Source organism: Pyrus communis, chromosome 15 (genome assembly GCF_963583255.1).
Source record: "Pyrus communis chromosome 15, drPyrComm1.1, whole genome shotgun sequence".
NCBI lineage: Eukaryota > Viridiplantae > Streptophyta > Magnoliopsida > Rosales > Rosaceae > Pyrus > Pyrus communis.
The window spans coordinates 1,796,755-1,810,372 of NC_084817.1; the positions used below are offsets into that span (position 1 = coordinate 1,796,755).

General features: G+C 37.1%; 2 protein-coding genes across 5 annotated transcripts; one reads left to right on the plus strand and one right to left on the minus strand.

Moving 5' to 3' along the window:
• Nucleotides 1-161: 161 nt before the first annotated feature.
• Nucleotides 162-5,382, minus strand: LOC137717830 (uncharacterized). Of its 4 annotated transcripts, none has more exons than XM_068457314.1 (17): nt 4,930-5,382; nt 3,911-4,233; nt 3,621-3,698; nt 3,280-3,500; nt 3,107-3,199; nt 2,926-3,009; nt 2,700-2,816; nt 2,339-2,444; nt 2,172-2,240; nt 1,971-2,024; nt 1,822-1,879; nt 1,602-1,678; nt 1,440-1,510; nt 1,286-1,346; nt 1,120-1,179; nt 944-1,006; nt 162-840 (listed from the first exon to the last, which is right to left on the minus strand). In XM_068457314.1, the coding sequence occupies exons 1-17, from the start codon at nt 5,195-5,197 to the stop codon at nt 718-720; spliced, it is 1,926 nt and encodes a 641-aa protein (XP_068313415.1). In that variant the 5' UTR covers nt 5,198-5,382; the 3' UTR covers nt 162-717. The 4 variants fall into 4 exon arrangements, with proteins under 4 accessions (XP_068313415.1, XP_068313417.1, XP_068313416.1 ...); XM_068457316.1 differs by having other exon boundaries at nt 3,911-4,211; nt 4,551-5,072; XM_068457315.1 differs by having other exon boundaries at nt 4,551-5,072.
• A 6,597-nt stretch (nt 5,383-11,979) lies between these two features.
• On the plus strand, nt 11,980-13,568 carry LOC137717832 (uncharacterized). Its single transcript, XM_068457319.1, has 6 exons — nt 11,980-12,233; nt 12,320-12,427; nt 12,568-12,698; nt 12,894-12,994; nt 13,080-13,139; nt 13,306-13,568. Exons 1-6 carry the CDS (start codon nt 12,008-12,010, stop codon nt 13,388-13,390), a joined length of 711 nt encoding a protein of 236 aa, XP_068313420.1. The 5' UTR covers nt 11,980-12,007; the 3' UTR covers nt 13,391-13,568.
• Nucleotides 13,569-13,618: the final 50 nt, after the last annotated feature.

The following is a 13,618-nucleotide window of genomic DNA, read 5'->3' on the forward strand; positions in this document are numbered from 1 at the left end:
TTTTCGTGGTTGTCAAAATTCAAACTTCAACGGATACAAAAGCATTTGCACTGTTTCCGGAAGCACTTTTTTGACATACAAGAGCACTTAAAAACATTTTGGCATAACACCTTTCTTTAGTTGTCGACAATGAAAATTGATAAAAGTCCCTGAGTTTGTCTACTGTACATCATTTTAATTTTTTTCGTAAAAAATCCATCAATATCAAAAATACCCTTTTCCGTAAAAAAAAATCTGTCAATATCAGAAATACCCTTAAAAGGGTGATCACGTAGTCATTCACATGACCAAAATGATTCATAGTCAACATACTCAAGAACCACTTCTATCCATTTTCGTTGTCAATGAGCAAATTGAAGAGATGTGCCAATCTCAGGGCTATTTTAGCTAAATAGCCAAACATAAAAGTGCATCTATGTCAGAGAACCACTTTCTAGAAAAGCACTTCCAAATGCTTTTGCATAATACACTTCCAAACAAGTCCTTAACAACCTAGATCATCTCGAGAGAAAAAAATCAAAGCGAATCGGAGGATAGTCATAATATGCAAGAAACATTTCATTCCGAATGCAGAAAAGTTTGTACCACATATGGGGCAAAGAAAAGTAAAGGGCTTTTAAGCACTTAATTTACAGTTCTCTATTGGGGCAAATCATTTGCAGCTCACCTAGATCATCCATAAATGCTCGCGTCTTCTTATCACGAAGCAAACATGCTTCACAGGGGAAGAATATCGAATTCATGGGGCATGTAGTCTTCGCTCGGCCTGTAGTATTTGTCGGGCGAGTAGAGACTCAAGTTGGAAACCTGGCTAGTATAAAGGCAGGCAAATCTCTCGACCTGCATCATGAAAACACAGTTCCAATTGAAGCCATCTTAGAGAAAACGGCTTAAGTAAGAATGTATGTTTTTTTTTGAAGGTCAATGCCATTTTACACCGCACCTGATGGGCAAAGCGGGAGTTCTGATAGCCAGTCTTCATGAGTTGCCCCCAAATCTTATGAAACTGCATTTGTAAGTAAACCACAAGTCAACATTCTTGAAACCGAACTCATATACCACTGGACTAAAGCCTCAGAACTAGGAAGCATGTTTCATGTTGGACAGGAGAATCACTACCATTTGGTGAGATTCACGTTGAGCCTGTTGATGGGCGAAACGCACTTGATCTCTTTGAAACTATAAAATCAAGCCATTAAGAAGCAAAAATACGAATTTCACAACTGTTGAGCAACATATTTAAGAAGCTGAAATAAACTTTACCCGGCAAGTTTAACAGGCTTACCTCCAAAGCATTGCATTCAGAAGATAATTTTTGCTTCTCCACAGTACTGAAATCGTCATATCTGATAAGGGCAATAGCATTTCTGTGTAAATTTTCGCTCACAATTAAAAATTTAATAAATAAAAGCACTATAGAATTCTAGATGAACACTGACTTGAGAGACCACTTTAGATGATGTATTTTGTCTTCAATCAAATCACGTTCATTCCTCAACAATCGAAGTTGCTGTATGAACCAGCATACAAGTTAGCTTGTTGATCATGATACTACATTAAAAAAAAAAAAACAGTAGTTTCACAGGAAGTTTTAGAAAGACCTTGCGGGTATCTCTCAATTCCCATAGGAGTTCAACCTCCCTCTCTAGCTCTGGAACGACAAGCATTGTTCTCCACCCTATCCATAAAGACAAGAAATTAGGGAAAATATGATCACATTTGGGGAAGCAACGTAGAAGAAAGAAAACACGCACATTGTTTAAAGAAGTGACACAGATAACTGAATATCGGAAAAACAAAGGAAATTAGAAGATTCAGTACCAAGAACCTTTTTGCTGCGCAAAATATCTCCATATATATGGTCACCAACATAAAGAACCTATGAAAAATGTGTAAAATATTAGACCCAAGTTTGTTGGTAACATCGGTTTTTCTTGCAACTGACGTACTTCCAGGAAAGAATAATTCACCTGTGAGCTTGACTCAATTGAAAGCAGTTTATGAAGATGGCCAACGCTGCCTCCCTGAAACAATGTCAAGGGCACTATTACTCAAGTTGAAATAATTAACACAATAATCAGAAAAACGGAATGTTGTTGTTATAGAAAATAAATTATTCAGATAAAGCTATTAATATGATCCTATAATGCACTAAATATTTAAAAGAGTACCTGGAAAACTCTACAAGCCTTCTTCTGTCCCTTCAACGATAACATAGGTGCAGGTGAAGAACTTCCAACCTTTTGGAATATGAAATTAATTAATAAAACTGGATAAAATAAGAGGATACGAGTGTATAATGTGGCATACAATGCGTTATCAACATTAGCATACCAACCTGAGCCATAGGAGAACCATTATCAGTATTGATTAGCATCCCCGACTCGAGTTCTACCTCAAACAGATTAGCACGGTTACCATCATGAAAGAAGCTTGGCTTTGCACTGCATAGGTAACCACTTCTAATGGTTAGTAAAATGATAGTAACTATGACATAGGCGGTACATGGCAAATGCTTGGCAAATTCAGAGATGGTGAACATAAGGATAAACAGCATAACTCATAAAAACCTACACCATGTCGAAGGGTAGGGCAATTGAAATCCAGATTAGCATTCTCCAATTAAGGAATTAATAAAGTAGTGATATATGGTAAAGAATAGCAACAAAGAACGCTTAGAGGAAAGGAAAAATCATGACCTGCCACTGATGACAACATCAAAGTATTTAAGCCAGTCGAAATTGCATTTTCTACTACCATCCACTGTACGCGACTCGCAGAGGAAATTCATCACAATGTTTGTGTAGTCCCATAAACTGTAAGGCGTAAATTTTTTTATAAGAAAAACGTGTGTTATAGATTATCAGCAAAAACATATATAAATTCTCAAATTTAATTAAACAGAAATAAAAGAAGCACAAATACCTGTTTGTCACTAGGAATGTAGCACGGCCAGAATCTCTCAGCATTTTGAGCATCGGAACTATGGAGGTATCCTCATTAATATACCTTGTAGCATTAATCATGAAGACCAAGTAAGATTGTTTTACCATTCAATTATTGATTTATACATTATGTGAAACTAATACACAATGTTTATCCTTACCGCTGAGGGTCTTTTGCCACCATTTGCTTTAAAGTTCCATCACGGTGGCACAAATCAACAGCAGCTCGAACATCCTTGTACATAACAGCATAACTGAAAAGAAAAAAACAAAATAAATATTGATATAAAAGAATTTTACCATCCATGGACCACGGAGCAAGTCATATTCTTACTCAACACCCTCTGGGATTTTTCCTGGATTTTTGTCTTTGAAGTCAACCAGTTGGGCAAACATGTAAGCTTCAGCTAGAGCAAAGAGGGTATCAATGATAATATAATCTGGCTCGTCAAAGGAATCCCGTATTAATGTATTTCCATAGGTGTTAACTTTATCTTCCTTAGATAACTCTTTGAATCCATGGTAAGCAACTTTCACATACTTATGTCGATCCATCTGCACATCCATGTAATACAAGTATTCACACAGAGATTCGCAAAGCAATAAAGAATAGAAATCCAACCTAACCTGGAATGACCACATAAAACATCAAAAAACCATAATCAACGGGATCACCTTCAAGATGTTGCCTCTCTTCTTATCCAGAACCAACCCTCTGACCATATATGTCCAATCGAAGGACCAATTCAGCAACTGCACCAGGTAATTATTGTTAATCAACATTTTATGAATCGCACATATTTTAAAATGGTAGCAATGATGTTTACTAAGTGTTGAAATTATAAGGCACTAAAGAAAGAAAACACTACTGGGTTAATTGCAACATGAAACCAAAATAAGATATGACATGTTCGCAACATAATGTCTTCCTGAAATGGAAAGAACAAAGGATAGAACAGACGAACCTCACGAGGGTATCCTAGATCATACACCAACTTTCGGATAGTTCCATCGTATGCAAGAGACTCAAAGGTTTCCGGCTTGTACTGTGCCAATGTGTAATCCATATCAAATCCTACTGCGACAATATTCTTCATATTCAACGATCTGTTGCAGAAAATCTGCTTTCTTAAGTCTATTTTACATCCTCCTTGGGGAGAAGACCACACACATGGTTTTTGAGCACCATCCGTCGAGCCCATATTTGCAAAATGTGATGGCTTGTCACCTCCTACAGCAGTCTCGTGGCCCTTTTCCATCGAATGGCTGGCATGCAATTGATAACCTCCTGTTAGATTACAGCAGTGGAGCAAAAATTAAAGCTTCTAATGGTGATTGAAAACGATGACATTTGCATTCAACTAAAGCATGATGCTCTATATATACATTAACAGCTTCAGATTATGATTGTATACAGTACTTTTCAATAAAACAGCTCGAAAGTCCTTATTTTTTCATCATTCTTGACCTGACCCATTTCGCTTCGGAAATCATTTTCTTACAGAAACCCCATTTTCTGTCGGAAAATGAAGATGAAGAAGGAACAAACCAGAAGAAGAAAACCCCATTTCTATGAACAGAGAACCCGGGATTCGGGAAACTTACCCCAAGTGCCAGACAAAAGTGAGCGCACAGTGCACCAGGTTAAGTTCCGACTCCACGAATCCTCCCAGCGACGCTCCAAGAGAGACCTAAAATTTCCAGTTTTCTCAAAATTAAAAGAAAAGCTCTGTGCTTTTTGCTCTCTCGTTCGTTTCTCGCTGTTCAAACCCCCCAATACTTACAGCCCTCTCCTCCTACGAAGTACGAACTTCTAAAAAGCTTCACGCCAGATAACAAGGTAAAATCCCAAACCAACAAAAACCCACCAGCGACACGTAAATGCAGACACAGCCCTCGCAAAACTCACGCTTCAAAAGCTCAAAAAATGGCTAAAGATTTGAAATTTTTGAAAGAAAAAACGAGGACGAAAACTGGAACGGACCTATCGTGTGAATGCCTTTTCGTTTATCGGGAGAGCGAGAGCGGAAGCGGGGAGAGAGAGAGGAAGGGGAGGCAGCGGAAAGGTCGGGAGAAAACAGAGAGAGGCAGAAGAAAACGGGTTTCTTGGGAACACGCATGGCGGTTTTAAATAGGCATTTGGGAAGAGGAGGGAATGGGAGGGATGATAAGAGGGAATCGGATTCGAGGGGAATAATCTGGGAGATTCCGATGCCAATGGGATTAGGAAAAGGAATCGGAGCAAGGAACATCTAATTTGGGTGAGAGTTGGGTGTGTTATTCCTCCGCATTGGGAAAGGGAGAGGGAATTAAATTCCTTGGTGGGGACGAAGGTGGTGAGAGGAGGAGGGAGGGTGGGTTGTTGTTTCCGTTTCCGGAAACGGGAAACTTTGGTGGTGGAGGTGGTGGTGGTGGGAGAGTGGTGGGAAATTGTTCATGGGAGATTGAGATGCCGTGCCACGTTGAGTGTGTAGAGGCTGAGATAATATTTACTTTTCCATTTTTAACTTTCATTGGGTTTTTAATCTTTTTTAATTCTGTTAAAATACGGCATAGCCGCACATGTTCTTCATGGTGAAAGATTTTTGTTTTACTTTTTGTTAACAAATTATGACGACAATGATGATGGTGATGATGATAAAAATAAATTGTAGTGATGGTCTCTTAACTAAAAATTCATTATTATTAGTCCATCAACTCATTTATAGTTATTTTCGTCAATTCTGTTAGAACTTCCGTCAAAATGAGTCACATGTGATGCACGTGAGGCTAAATCAAAGGGCAAATATGAAAAATCAAATAAAAAATATTGTATTAATGGTCCTTTAGCTTTAATTCAGCTGGAGGAATTGTTCCTCAACCTTAACTCAATTAGAGCAATGATCCCTCAACTTTAACCCAATTGTAGCAATAGTCATTCCAACATAACTTATTTTGACAGAATTTTGATGGACTTTACGAAAATGACCATAGTTACATGTTTTGATGAGTTGAGAGACCAATGACAATGAATTTTTAGTTGAAAGATCATTGCTCTAATTTGATTAAAGTTGAAGGACCATTGCTGCAATTTACTTTAATATAAAACTAAACTAATAACAACTTTTTTTTTTCTCCTCAAAATATTAATATAGAATATTTTAACTTAAAAACATATTTTAAAGTGTGAAATTAAGCTATTATTTTGAGGTATATGCAGTAGTGTAAAAAGATTAGGGTGTGAGAAGTACATTTTGTTTATAATTGGTTAGATGTGATTTTAAAATGACTGAAAGTATTTTTAGAAATAATATTTTTGAGTCTCAATGTACTTTGAGTGCTTCTTCGAATAAGCACATAACTGGTGCTTCTTGCATTAAGCACTTTAAGTGCTTTGGAAACCCAAAAATATATTTTTCAAAAGTGCTTTGAAAGAAGCACATAACTGTTGCTTTTAGTACTTTTCCAGGATTTGCTTGCGTTTCTATGAATAATTGGTTTGAAAAATATTTTCACAAAAAAAACGGTTAGTCATTTTAAAAACACTTTCTAAACAAGCCTTATAAACACTATTAAGCTTTTATGTTAAATGTTGTCAAAATAGCTTTTAAATATGAATGTGTTTTTAATTATTCTTAAACGACGTCCAATCGAGCCTTTTGGTGAGGAACTTTCATGTGTCACGGGATTGATGCTAGAATAGTAAAGAATGAGTCACAATATACTAGATAAAAGAGCTTCGATAAGAGGGGAAGAGGATCCTCTTCTTAGCTCAGGACGAGGAACCTCCTGACCAACTTATCTGAGCCGTTCAAATTTAATCTAATGGCTCCAAATAGGGAGATTCTCTAAAAATTATAATAATTGCAACCGTTGGATTAAGTTTGAACGGCTCAGATAGGCTGGTTAGGAGGATCTTCATTCTGAGCTCAGGAGATGATCCTCTTCCGATAAGAGGGATTTGATTTGCAAAAGACTCCTTACAAGCAATGTTCTAAAAAAATTGTATAGGCACCCACTTAAGGGCTAGGCGACGGCCACCTACCGCAATTAAGCTAGATTTGACAGAAAAATCGACAAATGGGTTTCTAATTTTAATGTTTAGGTTTTTAGGCAGAGCTAAAATAGGTAAAGGGCTGAAATTTTAAATTTTAGGTTTTTGGGAAAGGCTAGAATGGCACAAACCAAATGATACCCAATCAAATATTTGTAAATTGTAACCAAATGTTCTACATTCCAAAACATAAATTACACATTACCTTTTTTTGCCAAAGATGACATACTTGTTTCCCATAATCTTTTTGTTGCAATGATCCAGCATAGTCGAGTTCATCTTTTATCATAGCTTGTAAATAAAAGGCTAGATAAGATGACAGAGATTACAGATGGTTTGAGGATTGAAGGTCGGAGAAGGCGAGAGAATGGCTGGAATACGAGAAATTAAGACAATAACAACCAAAGATGTTTATAAAACAAGTGTTATAACATATGGAATAATATTTGCATTCTTCTTTGGGGGATAATCGAAACTTTATCTTCACTTTAGAAATTTCATAATCGAAAATGTTCAATCTTATGAAAACCATCATCACAAAAATCATTTAAATAAGATATCGTTTAGATATCCAAAAATATTAAATAAATCAATTGTTTAACATGAATATGTTACTTAATATCTACACTGTTGATAAATGTTATATAAGATGAGATGTTATTTGCATTTCAAAAGTCATTATGCATTCGTCAAAGTGCTATTTTTCTCTATTATGATGTGGTGGTTGATGTTTAAATTCTTTATTTAAATCATTAAAAATGAAATTCAATCATCAACTGTCACATCATTTGATTTAATATGATTTAAAAAGATAATCTACCTATCATTACTCTTGATTTAAGAATACATAATCTTTTTTTCTAGAACAATACATAATCTTGTAAGTGTAACTGTTGATCATTAAGGTCTATATTTAAATATTAATGGCCGATAATTGTTGAATAAAGTGAAGAATTGCTTTTTTTGTTTTTTTTTTGTTATCACTTGAAAAGAAAGGATAGATAAGAAATTACATACAAAAATAAAAGTTACTCGACGGTAAAAAAAGTCCGATGTCAGTAAATGCTATTGCTACCGGGGAGGTGTTCCCAGAAATTTTTGCATGAAAGCTGCGTGGCTTCGAGAGAGAGATCTCGGCATGAGTTCCGGGTGACTGGCTGGCTGGGTCCGATGACATTAGAAACGCACTCCGAATGCATCCTAACTGAAAGTGTCCCCGGGCGTTGGCGCCACCTGACCGAGGAAGAGGAGTACGGATCTTCGCTGGATCCTCTTTGTGAGGATTCCGAAGATTTTTGTTTCATGATGTACGATGAACGAATACAATTTACAGATTTTCAGAATTCTCACAAAAATGATCCAACAGGATCCTGTTGGGAGGAAGAGGGCGCGCAGGAGATAAACATGCAGAGGGGACTGGGAAGTCACAATCCACTAATGACGACGAAAACCATTTAACGAGAGAAACGTGCACTCCAAAAACAAATAAATAATTCAACCCCCACTGTACCAACAACTGCGCCAAAGACTTTTCACGTTTGTTTATAAAATTAAATTTGTTAATGTCTTTGTAATTTGATTTATTAATTATATGTCGGTGCTCTCCTAAGGTTTTCATTTTGAAGACATGTGAGAAACTTTTTCATACGATTTTTCAAATTAATCTTACCGTAGATGAAATTTTCAACTTAAATAATTCATGTTACACGAAAACAAAATACTAATTGATAAAATAAAAAGTGATAAGAAGATTTCACGTCATGTCAAATCTTTTATATCTGGAAAACCTAGTATCATCATCGAATATCTAAACCCAACAAATCCAATTGCATAAAACTGTAATAACTTTACAAATCCAATTTAATCCAATCTTTTATAAATAATATTCAAACTCAATTAGTTACAAAGCACAAGAAATAATTGAGATTGTGTGCTTTCGAAAATTGGGATACTCTTCTTCTTGAACGCGTAAACTCTTTTTCATATGAAATTTTCTAATGGTGAAAATTTTGAAACATGTTCCTCTCTCTTTTTCATACACGAAAAGGAAAAAACAAAAAACTCATGAGGAGAGAAGGGGAGTGAACAATCGAAAGAGAGATGGAGAGAGGAAGGGAATGGGGAGGAGATAGACAGTAGAGGAAGAAGACGGAAGGTTTCACACGAGAACTTTTTTTTACTTTAATCACTGCACAAAATTATTATGTTTCAGTATAACAAAGATTATTTAAATTGATAGCTTAATTTATCATAGATTAATACGATGACTCATGTCAAAAAGAACCTCAGATGAGCAGTTCTAGTAATTACCATATCTTGTTTGAGTTGAGACACTTATCGACTACTCCTTGTAATAACTAATTTGTTGGTTTCAAGTATTAGATTATGATTGTAAAATGAAAAATACACATTACTTGATTTTGTATATATCAGTAAATGACACACTAAGGTTAATGAATTAAAGTGATTATAATATTCTTAATAAAAAAAATTAATATTCAGGTTTTTGTGTATTGGATTTCTTGTATAGCTTGTATGAAGAAAATACTTAAATGGTAATAAAATACAATGCAAGTCAACAATTAGAATGATTTTAATACATGTTTCCCATATTACTACTATAAGCTACACTAAAAAGATGAGTGAAAGTTGAACCCAACACGCTTGAGGTTGAAGAAAAATCAGTATTCAACAAGGCAATCTACCGGTCACAAATGAATTAAGGTAAATAATGACTATTGTAACATCCCACTTCGCGCTAGGAGAGTGATCCTTATATGTATATTCCCATCTCTACCTAGCACGAGGCCTTTTGGGAGCTCACTGGCTTTGGGTTCCATGGGAACTCCGAAGTTAAGCGAGCAGCGCGTGAGAGCACTCCCAGGATGGGTGACCCATTGGGAAGTTCTCGTGTGAGTTCCTAGAAACAAAACCGTGAAGGCGTGGTCGGGGCCCAAAGCGGACAATATTGTGCTACGGTGGTGGAGTGTGTCAGATTGGTATAAGAGCCTAACCCTGGTCGCGTGTGTGCCGACGAGGACGTCGGGCCCCCAAGGGGGGTGGATTGTGACATCCCACATCGCCCAGGGGAGTGATCCTTATATGTATATTCTCATCCCTACCTAACACGAGACCTTTTGGGAGCTCACTGGCTTCAAGTTCCGTAGGAACTCCGAAGTTAAGCGAGAAGGGGGTTAGAGCAATCCTATGATGGGTGACCCATTGGGAAGCTACTCGTGAGTTCCCAAAAATAAAACCGTGAGGGAATGGTAATCCCAAAACGGACAATATTGTGCTACGGTGGTGGAGGGGGCCTGGGAAGTGATCCGCCCCGGGGCGGTATGTGACAATATGGTATCAGAGCCAATTCCTGGCCGGAAGTGTGCCGACGAAGACGTCGGGCCCCTAAGGGAGGTGGATTGTAACATCCCACATCGCCCAGGGGAGTGATCCTTATATGTATATTCCCATCTCTACCTAGCACGAGGCCTTTTGGGAGCTCACTAGCTTCGGGTTCCATGGGAACTCTGAAGTTAAGCGAGTAGCGCGCGAGAGCATTCCCAAGATGGGTGACCCATTGGGAAATTCTCGTCTGAGTTCCCAGAAACAAAACTGTGAAGGCGTGGTCGGGGCTCAAAGCGGACAATATCGTGTTACGGTGGAGTCGGGGCCGGGAAGTGGTCCCGCCCGGGCCGTGATGTGACAACTATATATATTTTTAGTAGGTTGGAAACACAGTTGGTGCATCAAGCATAATAATACAAGTTGTTGAATATTTAAAAATAAAAAATTCAACAACTTATATTATAATACTTGAAATATCAAATCATATTCTGAGTACACTGAAAAAATTAATATTCAGGTCTTAGTGTATTGGATTTCTTGTATAGCTTGTATGAAGAAAATACTTAAATGGTAATAAAATACAATGCAAGTCAACAATTAGAATGATTTTAATACATTTTCCCCCTATTACTACTATAAGCTACACTAATAAGATGAGTGAAGGTTGAACCCGACACGCTTGAGGTTGAAGAAAAATCCGTATTCAACAAGGCAATCTACCTACCGGTCACAAATGAATTGAGGTAAATAATGACTATTTTCTCAGACAACTATATATTTTTTTAGTAGGTCGGAAACACAGCTAGTGCACTAAACATAATAATATAAGTTGTTGAATATTTGAAAATAGAAAATTCAATCACTTATATTATAATACTTAAAATATCAAATCATATTCCAAGTGCACTGAAAAATTACTTACGGACAATAGTCCGAGCACAACTATACCCAAATGCTCATTGCCAACGTCCATTAAACTAAAAAAACTCCTCTTGAAGTCCATTAAGGGAAATGATTATTTCCAAATCCTTTACACCAAGTTCACGAAAGCACACAATTCTAATATTTGAAAGTTATTATAACTTTTAAAGTGAGGTCTTATTTGTAACTATTTGATCAAATATAAAAAGTTATGGATTGTGTGGACTTAGGCCTGGTTTGGTACTGAGATGATTCTGAAAAAAGCTGGTATAAAAAAAACCTGGGAGCTGTTTTTGTGTTTGGTAAACATTCAGCTTCAGCTTTTTTTCACAGTTTTGGGTGAAAAAAAGCCAAAAACAAGAAGCTGCAAAACTCAGCTTTGAAAAATTGGTTTTTTTTCACATCTGTTTTACATAAAAATTTAGCAAACACTATAATACTGTTTTTTTTTTTCAAAAGCACTTTTACAAAAAAGTTTACCAAACACTTTGATGCTTTATTTCACAGCTGCTTATTCTCACAGCACAGTAAAAGCAGCTTTTTTTTTTAAAGCACAGCAATACCAAACTAATCCTTAGTGAAAAACATCATTTCCCGTCCATTAACAACACAAGTAAAATCGGACCAATAGTACACCGCCACGTTGGAAATGCAAAATCGCGTTCCAGGTGACGAGGAATGCAAAACGTCAAGTCGTATATCGATGACTCACCCACACAACCACAACACGTCGTCGCAAAAGAAAAGCAGAAACGCAACAATAATGGCAGTTGCTTCGTGCCGCCTTATCTCCAGCTCGTCCTTATCCACTGTAACCGCCATTTCATCCTTCCCTCCAAAATTAAAAACCCTAATTTCAAATCCGCACGCTTCCCCCAATCTTCAGCTCCCAAAACGCAGTCGTAGAGACGTCGCTTTGCTCTCCCTCATCGCTCTCATCCCTTCGCTCGTCCGACCCGACCCGGCATCCGGACTTTCCTTTGGCATTTGTGAGCTACCTCGCACCATTTTGATTTAGGCCTTCAATTTGTAGTTGTTCGCTGTGGAAACCCTAATTTTTTTCGTATTTGCGCAGCAGGACCAAAGGATTGGCTCCGAGAGCAGAAGAAGAAGGCCTCCAGGTTCCTCCTGGCCCCGATTGATGCCTCCCGAGAGAGCCTCGTCGCGGCTCATCAATTACTCAGTCTCTCTCTCTAGATATATATATATATATATATATATGTATGTATGTATGTATGTATGTATATGCGTGTGTGTGTGTGTGTGTGTGTGTGTGTGTGTGTTGGTGCAATTTCATTTGGATTAATGTGATTTAATTTACAGCGGCTACGGATTCGGATTATACGAACAAGGAGATGGAGGAGGTTCAGAGATTGTTTAGATCTGCTGCGAGGGATTGTGTTATAGAGGACAGGAACTCGTTTGTTGCATTTCAAGCCAATACGGGTGTTGAGGTTCGGCAATTCGCTCATTTCTCTTTGTTTTTATTTAATCAGGTTAATTAAGCCGCGATTAATCTTAATTAATGCATAGGAATGTGTAAAACTCTATTGCAATTTGGTTGGCATTGGGAGAATTTGTTGTAGGATGATGGAGATGTTGAGCTTTTGGTAATTTACCTCATATTACTAATCTCATTTACTTCACAGGTTTGCACATTCCGTTTGGTTGTAAAGAACGCGTCGTCGTTGCTTGGTGATAAGGATCCCGTAAAATTGGAAGCCGAGTCTTTGCTAAATGATCTTATAAGGTACATTTTAGGTCTGACATAATTTCATGGTAGAGAAATATATTTCTCTATACAATTGTTGTAATATTTACTTGTTATATTGCAGATCATTCACTTCTCTTAATGGTCTGGTAAATGAGACTGATGTTCAATTTTCCGCTGAAAGGTAAACATGGACAAGAGAGAATTTTCTTGAAAGCTTTAGAAATTTGTTTACTTTCAGTTTTGTCGCACCCTTGATCCTGAGAAAGAATTTTTTGATTGCCCTGTTTCGCATAATAGGCACCAAGTTACATACATTTTTCCATCTGACTTTTTTCTGTTGGCTGCAGAAAGAAGGTTGCAGATTCTCTCATGGATACCATATCATCCCTAGACAAATTTGAGCAGGGAATCAAGGACTGCCTTGAAGCTTAACCAATCTGTAGTTTTTTCCTTGCAGCAAAAGCTATCTAGTGGATATCATGCTTGAAATTCTGTAGATGCATGTATATTGTGGGTTTGAAACCTCTCCTTCTTTTCTTGTCTTTCCTGTGTCTTGATTTCTGTCCTCTGTCATGCTCTTCAACCTTATTTTGTCCATTTTTCTCCTCTAAGTTGTATGTTTATAAATAGCAAAGTTATTGAAGTCGATGCTAGTTTTTT

Coding starts and splice junctions, on each gene's coding strand:
- LOC137717830 (XM_068457314.1), bottom strand. CDS start 5,197: ATGTTCCTTGCTCCGATTCCTTTTCCTAATCCCATTGGCATCGGAATC. Junction 2,445..2,699: donor GATGTTGTCATCAGTGGCAG/GTCATGATTTTT, acceptor TTACCTATGCAG/TGCAAAGCCAAGCTTCTTTC. Junction 2,241..2,338: donor ATGGTTCTCCTATGGCTCAG/GTTGGTATGCTA, acceptor ATATTCCAAAAG/GTTGGAAGTTCTTCACCTGC.
- LOC137717832 (XM_068457319.1), top strand. CDS start 12,008: ATGGCAGTTGCTTCGTGCCGCCTTATCTCCAGCTCGTCCTTATCCACT. Junction 12,234..12,319: donor CGGACTTTCCTTTGGCATTT/GTGAGCTACCTC, acceptor GTATTTGCGCAG/CAGGACCAAAGGATTGGCTC. Junction 12,428..12,567: donor CGCGGCTCATCAATTACTCA/GTCTCTCTCTCT, acceptor TTTAATTTACAG/CGGCTACGGATTCGGATTAT.